This window comes from Gasterosteus aculeatus, chromosome 7 (genome assembly GCF_964276395.1).
Source record: "Gasterosteus aculeatus chromosome 7, fGasAcu3.hap1.1, whole genome shotgun sequence".
NCBI classification, from domain to species: domain Eukaryota; kingdom Metazoa; phylum Chordata; class Actinopteri; order Perciformes; family Gasterosteidae; genus Gasterosteus; species Gasterosteus aculeatus.
The window spans coordinates 18,030,399-18,049,658 of NC_135694.1; the positions used below are offsets into that span (position 1 = coordinate 18,030,399).

The 19,260-nt window shown below is 45.9% G+C and overlaps 1 protein-coding gene across 1 annotated transcript in view; it reads left to right on the plus strand.

Moving 5' to 3' along the window:
* The window catches only part of srrm3 (serine/arginine repetitive matrix 3), a 57,585-nt gene that overhangs the window by 19,338 nt on the left and 18,987 nt on the right, over positions 1 to 19,260 (plus strand). Inside the window, exons 2-3 of the mRNA XM_078106152.1 lie at positions 7,418 to 7,746; positions 14,258 to 14,359. Of these exons, the coding sequence (XP_077962278.1) occupies positions 7,430 to 7,746; positions 14,258 to 14,359 (419 nt within the window). The 5' untranslated portion in view covers positions 7,418 to 7,429. The remainder of the gene's footprint in view (positions 1 to 7,417; positions 7,747 to 14,257; positions 14,360 to 19,260) is intronic.

Genomic DNA, 19,260 nt, shown 5'->3' on the forward strand with positions numbered 1-19,260 from the left:
GAGTTTTATACACATAGGAAGGCCATTCTCAGTGGCAGGTACGAGAAGTTGCAAACCAAGTCGAGATAAGAACCAAGGTTAAGATGAGGGTAACACACACTGCTCCTTTGTACGAGCGCCTGTGACAGCAAGTTAACTCCCTTTTTCAGACAAAGCTGCATATGGAAACCTTAAATCTTTTCTGCTTTTGCACATCAGGGTCAAACACAGACACTTGAGACACAGGTTTAGCACAAGACAATGTTATAACATATTTTTACCATAACACCAATCCTACAAAAAAGTTTTAAAAAGTATAAATACATAATCCCAGCGACGCTCTGTTACGCCAACCGCTTTGTATTTTAGGTAATCCACCGTCCTGCTTTAATTAAAGTTTGCTTACCTCTAGCAAATGAGGAGAGAAGCAAAGTCCCAGTACCTCCAGAGTCCCTGAATGTATGATTATATTATAATAATGTATTCATGTGTGTTTGTAACTGGCTTGCTGATGGAAACCCCTGATGGTATTCCTGCATTTAGGAAACAACTGCTTTGGTTCAGAGTTGCGTTTCGGTAGTCCTTTCTGAAACAAATCTGATACTTTTCACTCTGCGTGCTGATCAAAGTGTGGACTTGTGTATATTTGTTGCACCCCAGTTTAAAAAAGAACATCATGGATAATTACAAGATAATTTCATTGCACTTGTAAAATCATGTTTCCAACATGCAGAAGAGGGATAATATAAGAATATTTGTAATCTATAATCCGGCTGGATTTGCATGGAGGGAGGCGTGTTGTGCTGCGTGGTGATCTGACATGCAGGGACTGACTCGGGCGCACAGACCTCAGGCCAGCTCTCCCCCGCCAGTGACCCCACTAATCGCATCACAGGCAGTCCTATGCTAATCATTCCTGCCTCTGAGACGCCGCGCACGAAAAACACGGCTGGAGTGTATGAGTCTGAGACGCGTGACTGCAGTGGTGCAGTGGTGCCACGATGCCAGCTGGCGCGCACGCAAACCCGTCGAGGAGAGATTTAAAGAAAAAAAAAAAAAAAAACTCAGTTTGATCCCAGAGGAGCAAAGCGGGCCAAACATTTCAAAGCCTGTCTCCGAGGTCGATTGTGTCTACCTCCGGATTGTCAACCCATAGCCGAGCTGTTTGCCAGCATGAGCCCAGCTGTGACCTTATAGACAGCATCTCTGCCTCCCTCTGAGGGGACTCTCAGTATTCCGGCTGGGAGGAAAATGGGACAGCGCTGGGTTATTTCCGTCACACTCTGCCTCTGAGGTTGCCGGCGATGATTCCTCCGCCAAAGGCCCTGATGTTGCAGCGGCCTTCTCGCCCTACTTGTACAACTCATTAGTATGTTGATCTGCACTTGTCCTCATCCTGTTTGCGTTATCTGCTCCCGATGATGCAGGAAGTGGCTCCTACTATTAGCTGTAGTCTTCTGCAGAGCTCTGTGTTTGTAGAGGAGGTGTTTGCTTAAGCTGGGATTCTTTAGCGCTGCAGTATCCTGTCTTTACCCCTGAAGGAGTAGAAATGTTGTGCTTCGCTCAATGCTGCAGCAGCTCTAAGTGGAGGACTTTTACAGAGACTCTCTGCACTCATTCTAACACCATGCCTTTTCATGATGAAGTGAGAACCTGTTTAACAATATATGCAAAAAACATCTGCGTTATGAAGAATATGAATTGCAATTAAATAATGTAGCAGTTTGAAACCAGCAATGTCTACAGGTCACATATCGCGTCATATCTCAATATTCTCTTACTGGTAACTACAGGCAACACTGTGTGTGCGAGACGACACCAAGAGGCAACTGTTTGTTCAGAAAGGAATAAATGAGGCTTAGCGTAGACGCTGCAATAGCATTCCCTCTATGGGAACTTTACCGTATTTCTTGATTGAAGGCTTTTATGGAAATGTTTTTTCGCTCTTCTCCTGGCTTCTATAGAAGTTTGTTTGAAAATCTCCTGTGAAGTCATTTTTTAAAGGGGCCGTCCTTTTCTGAACAAACAATCTGACGTTTCATTTTCAACAATAACCATTTCAAACCAAATACATCACGGCGTCCATCTTCTGCGATCTGCAACTTTGTGTGTAAACACACAGCTGCATTCTAACTAACCAAATCTAATGCAGATTTGATTTGATCCCCTCTTGTAACTGTACACCAAATGCTGAAATATTCAGTTACATGTATTCAAATGTCTTTTCACAGTAAAACAAGCTCAAGACGATCTGACTTCACGTTCTACTTAGGGTTTGTCAGCTGTGCCTGGGCATAAATTGACCAAATCTGAGCCGAAGGCTCATCGTAATAGTGTTGAACCAGTATTAAACTACACAAGCTTTGCTAAACAGCAGCAAATAAGAAATGAAATGGGTAAAAACGTTTGATCCCCATCTGTGCGTTCAAGCGAGGCCACTGTGTATGATTGTTCCTTCCTGCTTCTCTATTACCATTCCTCACACCTCCTCTCCCGAGTTCTGGATTCCCCCTTTATACAACTTTAAAAAAGATAGATAAATAAAAAGACAAGTTGCTTGTTCCCCAACAGCGATCCAACGTGCCCCGAATGAAGACACAGCTGACCTTGAAACACCTCCTTCAGGGTGCCAAAGTGCTCCAAACAAAACACAAGCTTCCAGCCAAGGGGGAAATTATTGTGGAGGAAAGGTGTTACAGAAAGAGAGGGGGGGGAGACAGAGGGAGGCGGGGGATCTTTAGCGAAGGTCGTTTGGGAGAAAGTCTTCCTTTTCAACCCATGCACACAAATATGTTCGGGTTGCCTTCGATTTGGATTGGCCGTTGTTGTGTTTTGGGAGATATCCACCCAGGATGTTTCTTCCAGCTTCTGTTACCACCACCCTGCAATCACGGTTGAGGAGCAGCCACCACTGAGGGAGATCCAATCATCGGAGCCTCTGTGCACGACAAAGAGTGACCTAGCATGCATGAGGAGTGGGCTCTTAGCAGGGAGAGTGGCTACAAATGGACCAGTCCTCAGCTTGTTACTCTACAGTAAATGCTGTTGTCTGTCTGTTGTCTGCGTGTTATTCCACTCTAATTGCAAAGGCAGCACCATTAATCCAGCTATAGATTTTAATCAGACTTGATTGTAAGAGGAGAGGATATGATGAGATGGATCAACAATTAGTCTTTTGATGATGGTGGATTGTTGCAATGGGCAGCAGGAGTGCAGTACTGTATCTTCAGTATTGATGTTGGGTCACTTTTGGATCTTGCTCAGATCAATATTGGCTGAAAATAGTGATGAACCCATGTGGCTTTTTTCAGAGAGCGGTGCAGCTCACGCACAATATATTATTCCAAAATCATGTTTTTTGTCCCTTTTTTGTGTCTGATGAAATACAACAATTGAAGCAGAATATTTAAATGTATCCACTAAATACACATCTCCAGTTAATCAAAAATAATAATATATAAATATAGTTTTTGACGGCAGCATCTTCTTATTTCTGGGGGAGAACAAACATATGTAAAGCTCCATGAATAAAAAATGAACGATGGATGTTTGGGCCACACTGAGAAGCTTTCTGCCACCGACCTTTGAAAATAATCTAATCTTCCTGCTTACATTCAAGTGCCGACTGCAGTCATCCACAACCTGCAGTCATGAATTCAGAGATTTGCTGCCGAAGAAAACACACAATCTGTTGACTCTTGTATGTGCAGCATTTAGGTTTACAGCGCCTTACAGACTAAATGCACAGATGGCCGCTCATATGTTCTGTACTGAAACAGTCCGAAAACTGCACTATCCTCATAGATTCAGACACAGTAAACATGCTGTAAAGAACCAGATGCACATTTTCTTCGTGCTCTGATGGGGCTAATGAAGAACTGAGTACCAAATTACCAAAACCGCCCTCTCTATCGTAGACTGGCCAATCATACCGAGCCTTATAATCAAACACCAAATAACATTAGTGATTGATCTGGCTTCCCAGGAAGAAGTTGCTCCGTCACTTACATTTTGAAGCGATGACTTTTCTCTGAAATTGCTTTCCCAAAAATGAGGTAATATTTCTTCACGGAGCGTGTTTAGCTCCATAGTAGCGCTGACAGCCCGGTGGAGCAGCAGCGGAGGGTTGGGCCAATTGACAATGATTGCCATTACTTTTATGGGTTCGGATGTGTTGATGCTAACATTAATGTTTCATCTGGTAATCGGTTTGTAGACAAAAATGCTGTATTTTATATCTGACCGCCACGTTTATATTTTCCCCACAAGTGAACAAGTAAATCCAACTTTGTAGAAACTTGAAAATAGAAATCCCAATCCTGGTATATACTAGTGAATAATTATTATCATAATATACTTTGAATATCAGAAGCTGAGCCAACGTTCTCTTCCAGTCAGGTGTCATTAATATAGACTCAACAAAAGGGTCTGTATTTCAGTGTCAGGAAACAGAACATCCTAGATTATCCTCCTACTTTGGGAGCTTCTGAGGGCAATTTTGTATGTGAATGAACTTCTAATCTTTCAGACTGTAAACAGGTAATCCATCCATTAAATACCCTCAGTGATTTTATGGCTCAAACTATGGCATTTACACCTCACTAATGTTTTCAGATTCAATCCTCCAAAAAAAAGATAATAAAATCATCATAATTAATGTGGGGCTCAAGTCCAGACAATCCCCTCGGATGTCTCATTAGCCTAATGCGACATTAGATCGCTAATGAGAGAAAGATGTTTTTTCACTGTGTGGCCGCGGTGAATGTTGTCCCTATTAATTGAGCTTAAAGTATGAAACCCCTCCACTGTAAATCAGATGAGTCCAACCGGCGCGGGTTACCGTGTCATCAGACCATGACACTTGCATGGAAATTAAAGTCACCACTCAACATTTCCACAGTGCTTGTCCTCCGTCCTCAGGCTTGTTTTGCTGTGTGAGGTTTGCGCTCTGCAGCGGCAACACTCCACACTACTCCACGCCAGCAGCATCCCATCCAGGAACCAGCGGCAGGGGTTAAGAACAGGAGCCAGCTTCCTCCGCCTGACGGAGAGAAAAAGCACGAGCTAATCGCTCTTTTATTTCAGAGCAATCAGAAGTACAATGTTGAATGTTGAAGTGCACATTATCTCCTCGGGATTGGAAATGGTGTCCATTTGCGGCTTAACAACTTCACTTTGCATAATGACTAATTACAAGCAGTGTTTGTAAGGAAATGACAGTGCTGTACGCCCTCGCAATCACAGCAGAGGAGGGAGGTGCCGCCATTATTACAGCAGTTCCAGATAACCGTCAGTCCCTGCAGAGGACTCGCGCACAATTAATTGTGCGCTCCGCCACCTCATCAGCTCATTGACAAGTCTCCCTTTCTGTTCCGATTTTTTCCCCATTTTTTTTATTACACAGTTAAACAATTTAGATGTCTTAATTTGAAAAGGAATAGATTATTCCGCTACGCCCACTGGGGAACAGAAGGAGGGACTGCGGAATGATGCATTTGTGTAATGAGATGGCTCGATATTTACAGCACGGTTTAATACAGACGCAGCGCTTGGTGCGCAGCTTTTGACTCCCACATCTGGCTCTGCAGGGAATTTCACTCCCTCCCCTCCTGGGAAGTAAGCTCCTTAAGCTTCCAGAGCCACTGACCGCCTGGTTTTCTTACATTGCCATTAGCGGAAAACAAGGCTGTTGTACTTGACGTCTATCTGATCTAATGCAGAAGGCCTTCTCTGTCTACCTGAATGTCATCTTGAACTCTGTCCAGGGTTACAGAGGTAGAATATTCCACGGACTTGTGGCGAGCACGTGCAGATGAGCGATGACTTGTCTTGGAATATCAAGTGCTGATTTACTGTATAATAGATTCAGCAACGGGGCCTCCTGCTGTCCCCCCCACCTGCTCTGTCAGCCGAGCACACACATGCACGGCTCGTTTAGCAGCGCTGGGCACTTTACAAACAACCACATCTCTATTAACCAGTCAAACCCTTTCTTCGGGGAGGGGGGGCACAGGAGTCCCTGTGATTAGGACGAAATGAGTCGGGATGAGACGCGACTGTAGATCTGGCGGTCCGTCTGTCCGGCCTCGTTGTCGTGCCGTCTGCTACGTCTGCGTTTTGTGTGACAGTGATGAAGTGCCTCGGCCAAGCTTTTTTTTGGGCTCCTCTGTGAAAAATGAAGCCATTAGTTGCTGAGGGAGAAGGCAGAGTGTCGGGCTGCCGAGGCTCGTGGGTACGCGAATGCCTTTTACTCCTCCTGCATGTTCTACAGCGGCCCGAACAGGACAATCCATCATGATCATTCTATGCAGCACTTGTACCAGACAGTGTTTTATTTTTCATTCACCAAAATGACAACCTCATCCTTTTAACAGAGAAAGAGCCCCAAACGGAAAGGTCGAGTGAGTCAAAAATAAAGAACGCATTCAGTATTGATGCAATGGTGTCATAAATACTGAACACAAAAGTTGCATCAATACTTTGTACAATGTCGCTGTCTGCTGTTTCGTTACAAATCTGTCACAGTCGCTGTGTCCTTATAGTCCTGCATACTGCCCTCCCCGCGCCGTCCGCGTTTGAGGCACCACCGGGCCGCTGTGTCATGACGATGAAGCCACTGTCAATGGCAATGCATGCATGCAAGTGCGTGTGTGTGTGTGTGCAGTATGTTGAATGTTTGTGCTGCTCATTTCTGGCAGAAACGCTGCAGCCTGTCCAGAGGTATTAACATCCCAGCTCACCTTTCAGTGTTACATTTCGCACAACATTAACTTTCAAGTGTGGTTGCCAGGCTGACAGCTTTTGGGCTGCCGAAACTGAACAAATGGTTGTCATTTTTAGTCAGCTTGTATTGTGAATGATTAAGACATTTTGCAGTTTTAGTGCAGGTTGTCAGTTGTCAGTTGAATTCATTGTTTTATTAAAAAAAATTCCTCCACAAACCACTTAATTTGCATCGCCATTCTCTCTTCAAACAGATGTTGCGTGGTTTGGGTTGTAACTGTAACAGTAATATTAAAAAAATAAAAACCGCAGCAAATATGATCCATTTTAGGTTCATATTTTGCTGCTTGCTGACACTTATAAGGGTAAGAATTTGTTGCAAAATGGTTTACAATGGCAACCCGCATGGCAACCAAGCTAGATATTAGTGTGCGGTTTTTCTGGGTTACTGTGCTTCTGGAGCCGTAAAAGAGCCTTCAGCAGGCTCCAGCAGGGAAGACGATGTCAGTTTTACAGGACATCCTACTAGACGTATGCCATGTGAAGTGCAGGTACTTACTCTCTGCCCTGTTTGTCAGAAAAGCATAATCCAGTTACACATTAAAAAATCCTCTGAGATGAGTTCTTGAAGCGATTACGCTCCAATTTATGAACATAAAATAAAACTACCCAGTGCTCCTCTGACTGTTCCTTGCCACCGCCTTTGTCTCCACAGAGCGCAGGAACCATGTACGACGCGGCGCGAGTGCCGTCTCCTAAGGATGGCGCTAACGGGATGGCCCAGGCCGCGGTCCCCGGAGCAGGAGCAGGTACAGCTGCAGGATCAGCTGGGCTGACGCCGACCGCACTGCTACAGGCTAAAGCTGAGGGGGGACAGCCAGGTACCGAGGAGGAGGAGGAGGAGGAGGAGGATAATGAGGAGGAGGAGCCCGAGGCAGAGCCAGTCCTGCTGAAAAAGCCACACAGGGAGATTCTTGACCATGAGAGGAAAAGGAGGGTGGAGCTGAAATGTATGGAGCTCCAGGAGATGATGGAGGAGCAGGGGTAAGTACATGAACACCATAGGCCTCGACGTTATGGTCCTAACAACCTTGTAACAAATGGTTATGTGACGGGGGTCCCTGCTCGTAATGAGCCTACACGCTGTTGTCACATGAATCAGCAGCTCCACTCGGCTTTATGGAGCCTCACAGCGACTCTCGCTTTGTTTTAGCTGTCTGGTATTTACATTTAAACTTCCTCAGTTCTCGTGGTGTCATTTTCAGAACAGCTCTAAAAGCAGCAGACACACACAGTCAGCAAGCAGCTGGTGAACATAGTGGAGCATTTAGCAACTAAGTGGTCCACTTTGTTTTTGGTACCAGAGAGGATAATGGAAATAGATACATGATTTGTTTTAGGTAAAAGGTGCCTAAATGATATATGAAGACGAGCAATCAAAGCAGCATTTTTAACAAATGATCACAAACTGTTGTAAGGAAAATGCTCAGGGGTCTTCACGCAGCTTCATCAGCTGCACGTATAATATTGCCCACCTAATTATTACTTTCTTTCTTTCTTTATTACTTATTACTTTCCCTGAAAAAGTGCGGAAGCGTTGGTGTTACGTAACAATTTGGGGGGGCATTTATTTTGGTAATGATAAATTCTCACAGATGGATCATTGAGTAGAAACAAGTACTCGATGACCAGTATGTGCAGTCAAGTCAGTCAGTCATGATTATAATAAAGAATAGTAACATTTTCTTGCAGGAAACCCACTATCTTTGGGCATTAAAACCAAGCAAGCAATTACAGGCTTTGCAGTCACAACGCTGCTTTGATGTCAAGGGACAGTAACATTTCTAGTGAAACAGTAGTTGTTTATCTTTCCTGTACAATCTGTTTATTATGGAGCTGGTTGCAAAACCATGAAAGCTTTCTCTGTGGGGTTGAGCACTTGACATGGACAGCTGTGTACCTGTAGGGGTGCTGAGCTCACACACCGCCCCAAAACATTACATTTAAAATCTGCAACCTGCCAAAAGTCATTTCTATCCCAATTAGGAAGAATAAGAGAAAACGTCCCTGCAGGCGACTGCATTAAACATAAGGGGCTTTGTTTTTGTCAGGAAATGCTGCATAGCATAGTTTTTGTCGATATGGCAATTCTTAGCATATTTTACATTCTCCTTATACGTGTGTGTGATACGTCCATGATGAGCATTTTGCGGAGGAATCAAGTCTGCCACATACCAGGCTTGTCAGGTGAAGGGATGCTCTGATCCAGGAGGAAACTGTCTCTTGGAGTCAGAAAGTGTTCCATATTAGCTGAAGGACTCTACAGGGACCATTTTGGCTTCCTGCTTGGCCAGCTGCCCCATTTAAGATAATTAGCAATGTTCACAATCAGCAAGCCGGTGAACGGCCCCGTCCTTGACACTGTTCTAGTGCGGAAGAAGACAGATAAGCTTAAATATTTAGACCATGGAACCATATGTCACTCGTTGTAGTCTCGCATGTGTTTGGGGGAGGGAGAGCCAGAGGGAGGGGGCAGCTGTGCAGAAGGCAGTGAAGGTTCTGGAGAACAGGGGTGATCCCGGGAGCGAGAGTGGGTGAGCGAGCGGGCAGCAGAGGTGTGGACCTACTGGAGTTTATTCAGGATGGAAAGATCAGTCGATTCTGGAAGAGATGTAGGGATGAATCTGAGTTTCAGCAGCATATAATGAAAGTGATGAGCGGAGGCGGGCTCTACTCTTTAAGTGGAAAAGGGCATTTCCCGTTATTGGACATATCGTAGTAGTATGTGTTCTCCATCACAACGTTACAATCTGAATGCACGCACATGTGCTACTTTAATAACCACAGCTCTCAGTCAAACTCCAGGCGAGCTGAGTTGTTATTAATGGCAATCTTTGTGATTCTGCGTCGGTAAGGAGAAATTTCACTTTCACTGTAATACCTGACATTTTAATTGCATCACATTTGTCATTTGTGGTAAGCCGTCTAGTTCCTTATATATATGAATGGAGGGGGATTTAATTGAATGCAAGGCAAGTGGGGGTCAAGGCCAGTTGAATTCCAGTATGTGTGACGGGCGTTTTTCAAATGTCTTTCTGTTTACATCATCTCAGAGAGATGAATTAAACAAATGCACCTTGAGAAGGTGGAGATGAATTACAGCTTTCTTGCACTAATTCTTCCACCCATCCCTCCTTCTCTGAGCTGGACTGTGCTTGTCAGACAGTTGAACAGCGGCTATCTATCAAAACTCCACTTGGAGTAGGCGTAGTTTGAGAGCGGTGCAAAAGAGTCATGATGTCTTGTGGAACAGTGTGGTGGCAGGCAGCAGCTTCACTAATGAGGCAGAACACAAGGAGACCAGACACCCGCGCTGACCAGACGCACACACTCGTCAAGCGGCAGCCACGGAGCTTGTGAGTGTTCGAGCTCTGGACGGCCTCGACTCATCTCGTTAAGCTGTAATAAAAGGAGAATCTCATTTGCCGACTTGGCTCGGTGTAGCTCCCCACGCCTCTCCAATTTGTAATGTTCCTCTTTGAATTTGAGCGTGTGAGTGCATGTGTGCAGGATTAAGAAGGGATAGAGCGGGAATAGAACACTGTGTGGGGGGGGGGGGGGGGGGGGCAGAGCGATGCCAGACATTAAACACAATTAAAATGGTGGCTGGGGTCTATTTTCATTTGTTGTGGGTAGAAGCCAGCAGGCTCAGAGTCTTCGTCGCCCCCGGCCCCCGTCCTGACTGACGCCTGTGTGAAGGATTATGCCGGGGGGGGGGGGGGGGGGGGGGTAGATTGGGAACCTGCCTCCTTCTCTAACCCTGACAGCATGGCAGACACGCCCCTCCTCACTTTACACCCAACCCCCCCGACCCAAACCGTCCGGGCCCTTCGCCAGAGATAAGACCCGGGTAAATAGTCTGTCATGAGTGATGGCCTCACCCCGAGAGCCAATTAGACGGGCTGAGCAATTAAAGAAGTCTATTCATTTAGCTATCCGACGCCTGGCAACGTCCCCCGAGTCATCTGAGTGCTCCGCCGCTGCAGAGCCCTTTTAAGTATATTAGATGCACTGTCGGTCCGATACATTTTATCTGTCAGAGTGCCTCTTGGAGGAGATGGTGTCAGCAAAGGCCAAGTTACTACAGCAAGGTTGGCTACAATACAACAACACTGTTCACACAGCTCAAGGGCCGCTTTGCATGCAAGGGTCCACATTCTCTTCCAGTGGTGTTTTTCGGCGGTAATCGAGGCGCAAGGATGGTGCACAATCTCAATTCCTGTGGCGTCTTCGACTTCTCCCGGCTCTCTAATGAGCTCTCTTAACTCACTCCAATCGGCAGGCTACGTGGGACGCCCTTTAAACACATGGACCCCGTGCATCTCTGCAACTCAGTGTCAGTAGATACAAGATGCTCCTCCTGCTTCACAAAGTAAACAGATTAGACACACATGTGTGTATTATGAAAAAAGCCACGTTGATGTATTTCTGAATTTGCCTTTTTTGTGTACTTAATGGCACACCAGAAATCAATGTCAAGATGGAAGTGAGACGGGAAGATGGAAGTGAGACAGGAAGGAAAAGGGGGGTTTGAGTCAGCGGCTAAATTGCTGCATCGTGGCTCTTTGCTGCTCGGGAATTGATTAATAAAATCTGCAGTGACACTGTTTGAATTGCAAGAGATGTGCCTAGCTTGGATCTTATTCTTAAGAGTTGCTTTAAGCAAATAGTAAATAAATAACTCTCTGTTGAGGCTTTCCTGCAAGCCTGTGTCATAAGGCGATAAGCCTGTGTCCTATAAACTGAAAATCCGAGGGAAAGAAAGAGCTATAAATTCTGTTTTTCGAGAAGATGAGCATTTGGAAAGCGAGGCGGTGTCGGACTGTTGTGCTCTGACCATTGATCTGCTTCCTCTGTGAGGAGGGGGGGAGGGGTGGGGGGTGAAAAGGGCGGCTTTATGTAGTGAGAGAAAGCTGTGCTCTTTTGTTTGCTCCTCTTTCTGTCTGGTCTAGCTAGTACCTGTTTTCTAACCACAAAATATATGACTGTAGAGAGCATCAATTTAAAATCCTCTCTGCTTCTCTGTACTGTGGATCACTGTGTCGTTTTGATTCTGCCCCGGAAATGGCAACGTGTGGGTGTTTGGGCTTGCCTCCCCATGTTCCCACAGCCATTCAATCTCGCTAACTGCATTGGCCTCACTTTGCCTCTGCGCTCTTTGCAGCGGGATTGATGGCTGCAGAGTTTCATGGGCGCACAGCAGGACGACTTGAGTGGAAAAAATAGAGAAGAGGTTCTTCTCTTCAGACATCAAGCGTAGAAACGAATCGCTGCCGGTCAGAAGCAGTACGCACACACCGGGACCCCCGGCCTCCTTCTCAAACCGATGACCGTCAGCGTAAGGATGGTCTCCGGGCCACAACTATCCATCCTCGGGGTTGGGGGGGTTAATGGAGGAGTGTGTGTGGGGAGGGGGGGGGCTGTGGGCGCTCGGAGCTGTCTAATTACTCCAATTTAGCTCTTTAATCGTGGTTATTTGTCATGGCAAGGATGGCGGCCCGCTCTGATCGATGTCCTCTGACTCTCTCTCCACCTAAATCATTGGGACTTTGCAGGCTGTAGGTGGTGGGTCCGGGCTAAATGGTTTTCATTTGGGCTTTGCTAGACTGTCTGAACATCCCGTCTCACAGACACAAACGAAAACACACACAACATTTTGTTTGCGTTTGAGTGACCGCTCCGTGAACGCAGATGGCAGCTACCTTTACGGCTGCAAGAAGTGATAATTAAGTGTGCAGAAGAGTTGTTGCCCATGTCAATAGCCACTGACAAACATCCAGAAAGTGGTCATGTGCTTGACTAAAACACAACTCAAAGAGTTTGGCAATCACTCAAGACAAACTTTTCTCAGGCCTCTTTTGTCCATACATTTTTGATCTCTGCAGGTAACTCCCCTTTCACCAGGTTCCTGCCGTTTGGGATTGTCTTGGCTCTTGCCTCTAAGCCCCCCTTTCTTTGTTGGAGCAGCAGCCCTGCTGTGCACGGAACCCTCTGGCTTCGTTCAGTGAGGTAGGCCGCTCAAAAAGAAACCTGAGCGAAAGAGTCGAGTGCCTTGGCTGCGCTCGATTCTGCGAAGCTGTGCAGAAGCTCAGAATGGAACAACCCAATGGAGGACGGAGAGAGCGGAGGGGGGGGGGGAGGAATTCAGGTATCATTTGTGTCAACAGGAGCATCAGCTCCGACCCCTCTTTTCCTCGCTTCAGCTCGAGTGTCAATAGAGATAACTGCATCCTGCAGGCTCCAGAGTCCTCGCCATCCTCAGCACAGATTGGTGCTCCCACCGTTTGAGGGGAGATCGCATTCTCTGCTCTTTCTTATCTCTACACCCTCGCCCAATACACTACAGCCAGCGGAGAGCATCGCTCGGACTGCTGTGTTGTCAACGTGCTGCGACGGTCTCCTGCGATGTGCGCGGAAAGCCATGAATCTAAAATGTGTGTTCATGGCCTCCATTGTGCTTTGAGTTTGCCGAACAGCAGGACCTGAATGTTGTCACACCAGCTTGCTTCTTGTCCGCTGGGCCATCTTGCAGCTATTTTCGTCTCTCCTTTGCACTTCTACTAATCTAATTCTCCACACCCCCCATGCGCCCATCACACCACACTTAGGGTTCATGGTATCAAGTGCTATGTTTATTCTAAGACCAGCAAACACTCCTCAGACTAATGACATTTGCAGGCTGAAATGAGCCCCGGGCTGATTTACGATGCAGTTTATAGAATAGGTCCTGCCATGATCTCCAGCTAAGAGAATCAGAGAGAATCTGTGTTCCAGCACTGGGTGATGGACAGCTCCTCTACACTTTTATTTGTTGTTGTGTTGATGTTATCACCGATTAAACAGTCAAACAAACTGCAGGAAGTTGCAGAATTAGCTACAACACTTCCTGTAGGCAACTATCACTGATTCACTTTTGAATAAGGAGTAAATCTCTATCGCAACATTGATTAGGGTTAAATCCAACCCAGCTACCGCTCACATGCTTTTGTTGTGGCACCTAATACGAACAATACAATCGGCCTCTTGGCAACACATTCACAGCTTTATTAACTCTCCTCCCTCTTGATGTCCTTCCGTTTTGCCGACTGATTGACGCAATGCATCTAAAATAAATGAAAAAAAACTAGAGATAACCTCAATGTGGCACAGACAGTAATGACTTTCACATCCCGCCGCTGACGTCTCCAGTACTCCAGTACTGCCGGCTTGCTGAAAACCCCTCACATCTGCACCACAGTCACTCTCAACTTAGAGCTCTGCTTACAGGACAAATCATGACATGCAGTCCAGGCTTGATCCAAGCAAGCAATGGGGGGAGCGGGAGGTCGGCAGTGAGTCATGAGAATGAGAAAAAAGCGGCTACTTCTGTTCTGCAGTTTTTTCATCGTTCGTAATCATCTTCACAGCTACCCGGCCAAGTGCTGAGGACTACAGATAGGAGATGAATGCATGTGTGGGCCTCAACTAACAGCTGTGTCTTAATGTCCACCCGCAGGTACACGGAAGAAGAGATTCGACAGAAAGTCAGCACATTCAGACAAATGCTGATGGACAAGGAGGGCGTCATCACCAGAGAAGGCTCACACACACAACCAGCGTAAGTTAATGTTCATGAGCTGGTAGAATATGTTGTGTATTGAACACCCACCTACCAAAGAAAAGTGGAACAAAAAGCAAAAGAAATCATAAATGGGCGACTGTGGGTGAGTGGGGAGCACGGTCGTCCTCCAATCAGAGGGTTGTCGGTTCGATCCCAGGCTCTGCTAACCCGCATGTTGTTGTGTCCTTGGGCAAGACACTTAACCCAACATTGCTCCTGTAGCTGCGACTACAGTGTGTGAATGTTAGTTACTGATGGCAGGTGTCACTGTGTATGGTTCTCCTGTCATCAGTGTATGAATGGGTGTGAATGGGGGAATGATGTCATGTAGTGTTAAAGCGCTTTGAGTGGTCGGAAGACTAGACAAGCGCTATACAACTACAGTCCATTTACTATTTACCATAAAAGGATTGTAAAAAAAACAAACAGGAGGTGACAATTCAATGTGACCTGAGTCAGGAATACACCAGGGTCCATTCCATCATTTTCTTCAGAAGGTTGTGCATGCAGTAGCAGGTGGGGAGGAAAGAGGTGGCCCAGAGGAAAATGCCGTTTGTTTGAAGTTTCAAGTTCCGTGAGGATCATGAAATAAAAATAACCTGCAACATCCGTCATGCTTTATGCAATCCTGCACACATAATAAAGCAATCAACTCCCCCTCTTGTTTAGCTTGTAGCCTACTACATCTGCATTGTGGAAAGTCCCGCAGTGCAGTACAGGAAAGAGACAAGAAAAAGACTGATTGTGAGTTCACAAAAGTGCTTGATCTCTAAATAGCTGTCTGGAGAACACGGCACATCGTTGCACGCCAGCATAGACGCGGTAGTAAAGAGAGAATAATGCTGATTGTTGCATTGTGTAATATGACGTGTGATGTGTTTTGTCTGACTATAATGTCTTCAAGCTGTCGGTTCCAAAGAATACTCTTCGTAATTACAAAAGTGCACATTTTAATTTGAATCCTTTGCTTTTGACTGATAATGCCAGCCTGAATACACAGGAATTGGTTAAACCCCGATGCTTTGAAAATAAGCAGCAGCTTTTTCAAGTCCATTCTAAACTCTGCTGGAAGCCATCGAGGCGGAGATCGGCACGATGATTGTAAATTTGTTTTCGAGCATGCAGGGAAGTAAATGAAACAAAAATGAATGATTGCGCGTTTCGTCCTCCGTCCTCATCGTGGACAGACACACAGGATGTAGCTGGGGGAGCGGGGGGGGGGTCTCCTGAGTCAGTCCATCAGGCTGTATCTGTGAGTGAAGGAGAGAGGCAGTGTTGCGGTGGCAACGTGACCCACTATCTGTGAACCGATGACGCCAATGCTCCCCGTCGGGGCGAGACGGGACTAGACTAATGGCTCTCCCTCCCCTGCACCTCAGCCGGCGTCTGACGTTTAACTAGACCACGCTGAAACGAGGAGGCCGACGCGCCACAGGGCGAACGCTACAACCTCAATTTAATCATTTGTGGTCCGGAGGAAAGTCCGCCGATGGAGATACAGAAAGCTTGTGTTTGGGTTTGCTTTTTACGCGTTCATTCACCCTCAAGGGCACTACTTATTCTGCTCAATTGTGGATTTCAAATCCAATCCAATACATACAAATGCTGCAACTTTCCATCTCCTGAAAGGCCTTGATGTGGAAAATTGAAGGTTGTAATTTGCAGGGTTGTTATCACCCCTACTACCCCCCCCCCCCCCTCCACCCCCAAACAACCCACACAAAAACACACACACAAACACACTCCCCGATACTCTCTGTCAACAGCCATAAGGATTATTACAAGGAGCATTGCAAGGAAATATGTTGACGGACCCTCACATTAGTTAGGTCCCCATGGTAAACAGACAACAATATGCTCCGATATGATGCTACATCTCATCTTGTTTCACTGCCTTCTTTGGCTCCTCCTTTTTATAGCAACACTAATGGATGCATGTCCAGCAGTTTTAAATTTCCTCTTATACAGACATATGGAGGCACCCTCAGTGTCCGTATGCAGTGCACCCTACTCAACTAAATAAAATGTAAACAAAACTTTAAGCAACTTGCGTGTTAAGATGTGTCAAACAATTAGTTTGAAGCTTAGGAGCATGTGAGATATTTTTGCTGTGCAACTACACATTTTCAATCTTTTGAGAATGATCAACTGCACCACCATGGGGTGTTTAGTGAATATATCACAACTTTTAGATCCCCTTTTAGATGAATCCTGGGATGAATCCTAATGAATCCTATTAACTTTTGTTACCCTACTCTCACCAAAGATCGAAATCCAATTTACTCGTTAGTTAGGATTATGATACTAAAACATGGCAGGTAATGGCATTCCCATCTGCCTCACCTGTGTTTTGTGTTTAGTGCTGTGGGGTACTCAGATTAAATATTCCGAAATTCAAAATATATAGTGAATGTATGTGAAATGCATGAATAAAGAACATTTAGGTGACTGACTGTACACATCTCTATCAAATTCAAGCCAAACAAGATAAATGTAGATATTGCTTCAGATAATATACATACTGTTAGAGATGCTAAATAAAATGAGGCTCCAACACGGCCTCAAATATACAGCTGGCTCAGTCGGTTTGATTCCACTCAGCTCGGAGGTTTTATTCAAAGGTCATCTTTTCCACAGAGGCTATTACTAATGAGAAACTAGGCCCCTCAGCAATAGCTTAGTACTCTTACACAGGACGGGCTAGCTCATAACTGTTTTCAGATGTCCCACATTGATCTCTCGCAGAATGGATGTGAGGAAAAGGGCGAGAAAAGGAATGCAGCGCTCAGAGCTCCTTGCAGCCATTCAGTAGCTGAGCAGGATCAATGGGAGAATCGGACCCTGGGCCTCGCTAATTCCCGGGGCCGACGTTTCTGAGAACTGTTCAAGGAGAAAAAAATGGATCCAGCGTTTGACTGTAGCAGCCAGATCCACACAGAATTGATCAGCGCAACTTAAACCTCCAGCCAAGTCCTTCCATCCCAATAGGAGGACCTTGAAGAGGCTACAGCTACCAGCTTTTCCCCCACCCTCCCGCTGTGGAGCCATCAATCCTCGATCACACACACACACACATCGACCTTTACCCCCCTCTACCAGAATAACAAAAAATAACTCTCTGCAGCGGCTCTATCTAGGCCTTTGGAGGCAGAGTGGCGGTCTAAGTGGGGATGTGAATGGGCTGCAGCCCTGCGGGTGAGGGGAGAGGGCTTCCCAGGGACAGCGGCTGAATCTGTGAGCCAGTCTCTTCTTCGGGCATCCATTAGGGACAGAGACACTGACTTATCTGCCTAACAGCGACCCACGTGCTCACGACCAGGCGGGACAGATGTCATTCCTCATCAATTAAGGGATGGGCAGGTAGTTCATTCGTCTCTTAACTACTAAGCATAGCGAAGCTTTCATTTGTTCTTAATTGCTCTTCTTGGCATTGTGCTTCATTCTTCATCCATTGTGCTTCATCCTTACTTACCTGTTTATATAATGATGTTTTAGAGACCCCGTTCTGTCGGCTGTACTAGCAGAACTAACTAGAACGCTTCCCTTTACTGCCATACCAGCCTCCTATGGATAAGTGTTGTAAATTAGCATTTCATTACAAACACTAAAATTGTTTTAGTGCACATTTTCATGGACTGTTGTAAAACGAATGAAAAAAGATGACATTTTGAGTATATTAGTATTGTGTGCAGTCCTCCTTTCAGGCTACAGCAATGTAAAACCAAAGAAAGTCAGCTTGAATAGCCGGATTAATATTCTGCTTAAAGGGAGTGTTCAACAACAGTATTTACCAGTATAACGTTCAAATCAACACTTTTTCAACACCATTGTTGCATTGCAAGTTTATACATCAGAATGTTGCAGTATGTGCTTGTGTGTGTGTGTGTACACCTACCAGTGTAAGTAAAGCACCTTGATAGTGGAGCGAGGTTTCGCCTTCGCTTGGTATCCCTGCTGTGCCCGACGTCGGTGCTCAGCCAATTAAGGGCTTTGTTGCCTCATCTCCTTCTAACTAACAGTCGGGCTTGTGCCCGTTCAAATCCTCCACTCGCTCTCCTCCTGGAGACAACTGTGGCGGCCCTCCTCTCTTGATCTCCTGCGTGTGTGTTTGATCCGTACTAGAGATGCACTGTCCTTTGCTTTGACAAACTTTGTTCCATGTGTCACTTGTCTTCATCTTATTACTCCTGCCTGTTTTCATCTCTCTTACTCATTGAGGCTGCATGGTTAGTCGTCCAGGTTACGTCTTTGTCTTCAACACTTTCATACTGGTTGTCACGAAGTGTGGTGGCGGACCCAAACCCCAAAAAGAGACCGGGGGAGTGAGGCAGAGCGGCTTTTTAACAGCCCAAAAAAGACAAGGTCGGAAGATATAATTAGTGGTGGGGGAGCCGAGGACAGAGGGGTGACGTTGGGAGACCGGACGAGGCGGGGCAGGACAGGCGGAGGGGGGGGAGAACCGGGAGGATGATCCGATGAAGTCAAGACACACGTAAATAGCTGAGACAAAGTCAAAATAAACTAAAAATGTAATACATCTCCAAGAATAATGTTTGTAACACTCAGCGTTTACAGCGATCTGCAGAGGAGTGGGTGAAACACCGGGGTAGATATGCTGTGGAGTGATCTGATGGAAAGCAGCTGGGTAGACTGGGCAGATGTTGATGATGAAACGCAATTAGGTTGAGGTCCCGCCCTTGCCAGGAACACACACACGAAAACACAAAATATAAATACATCTAATAACCAGTAGCATGCACTGTAGTCTTTCCCAGCCATCCTTTCTTTCTATCCCTGTATAAAAAGAAGCAGAAAACCCAGCGTGTCACGCTGGGTTTGTAACAACGCTGGGACGTGAGAAGGTCAGACCCATAGGTCTGCATGGGGGGAAGTATAAT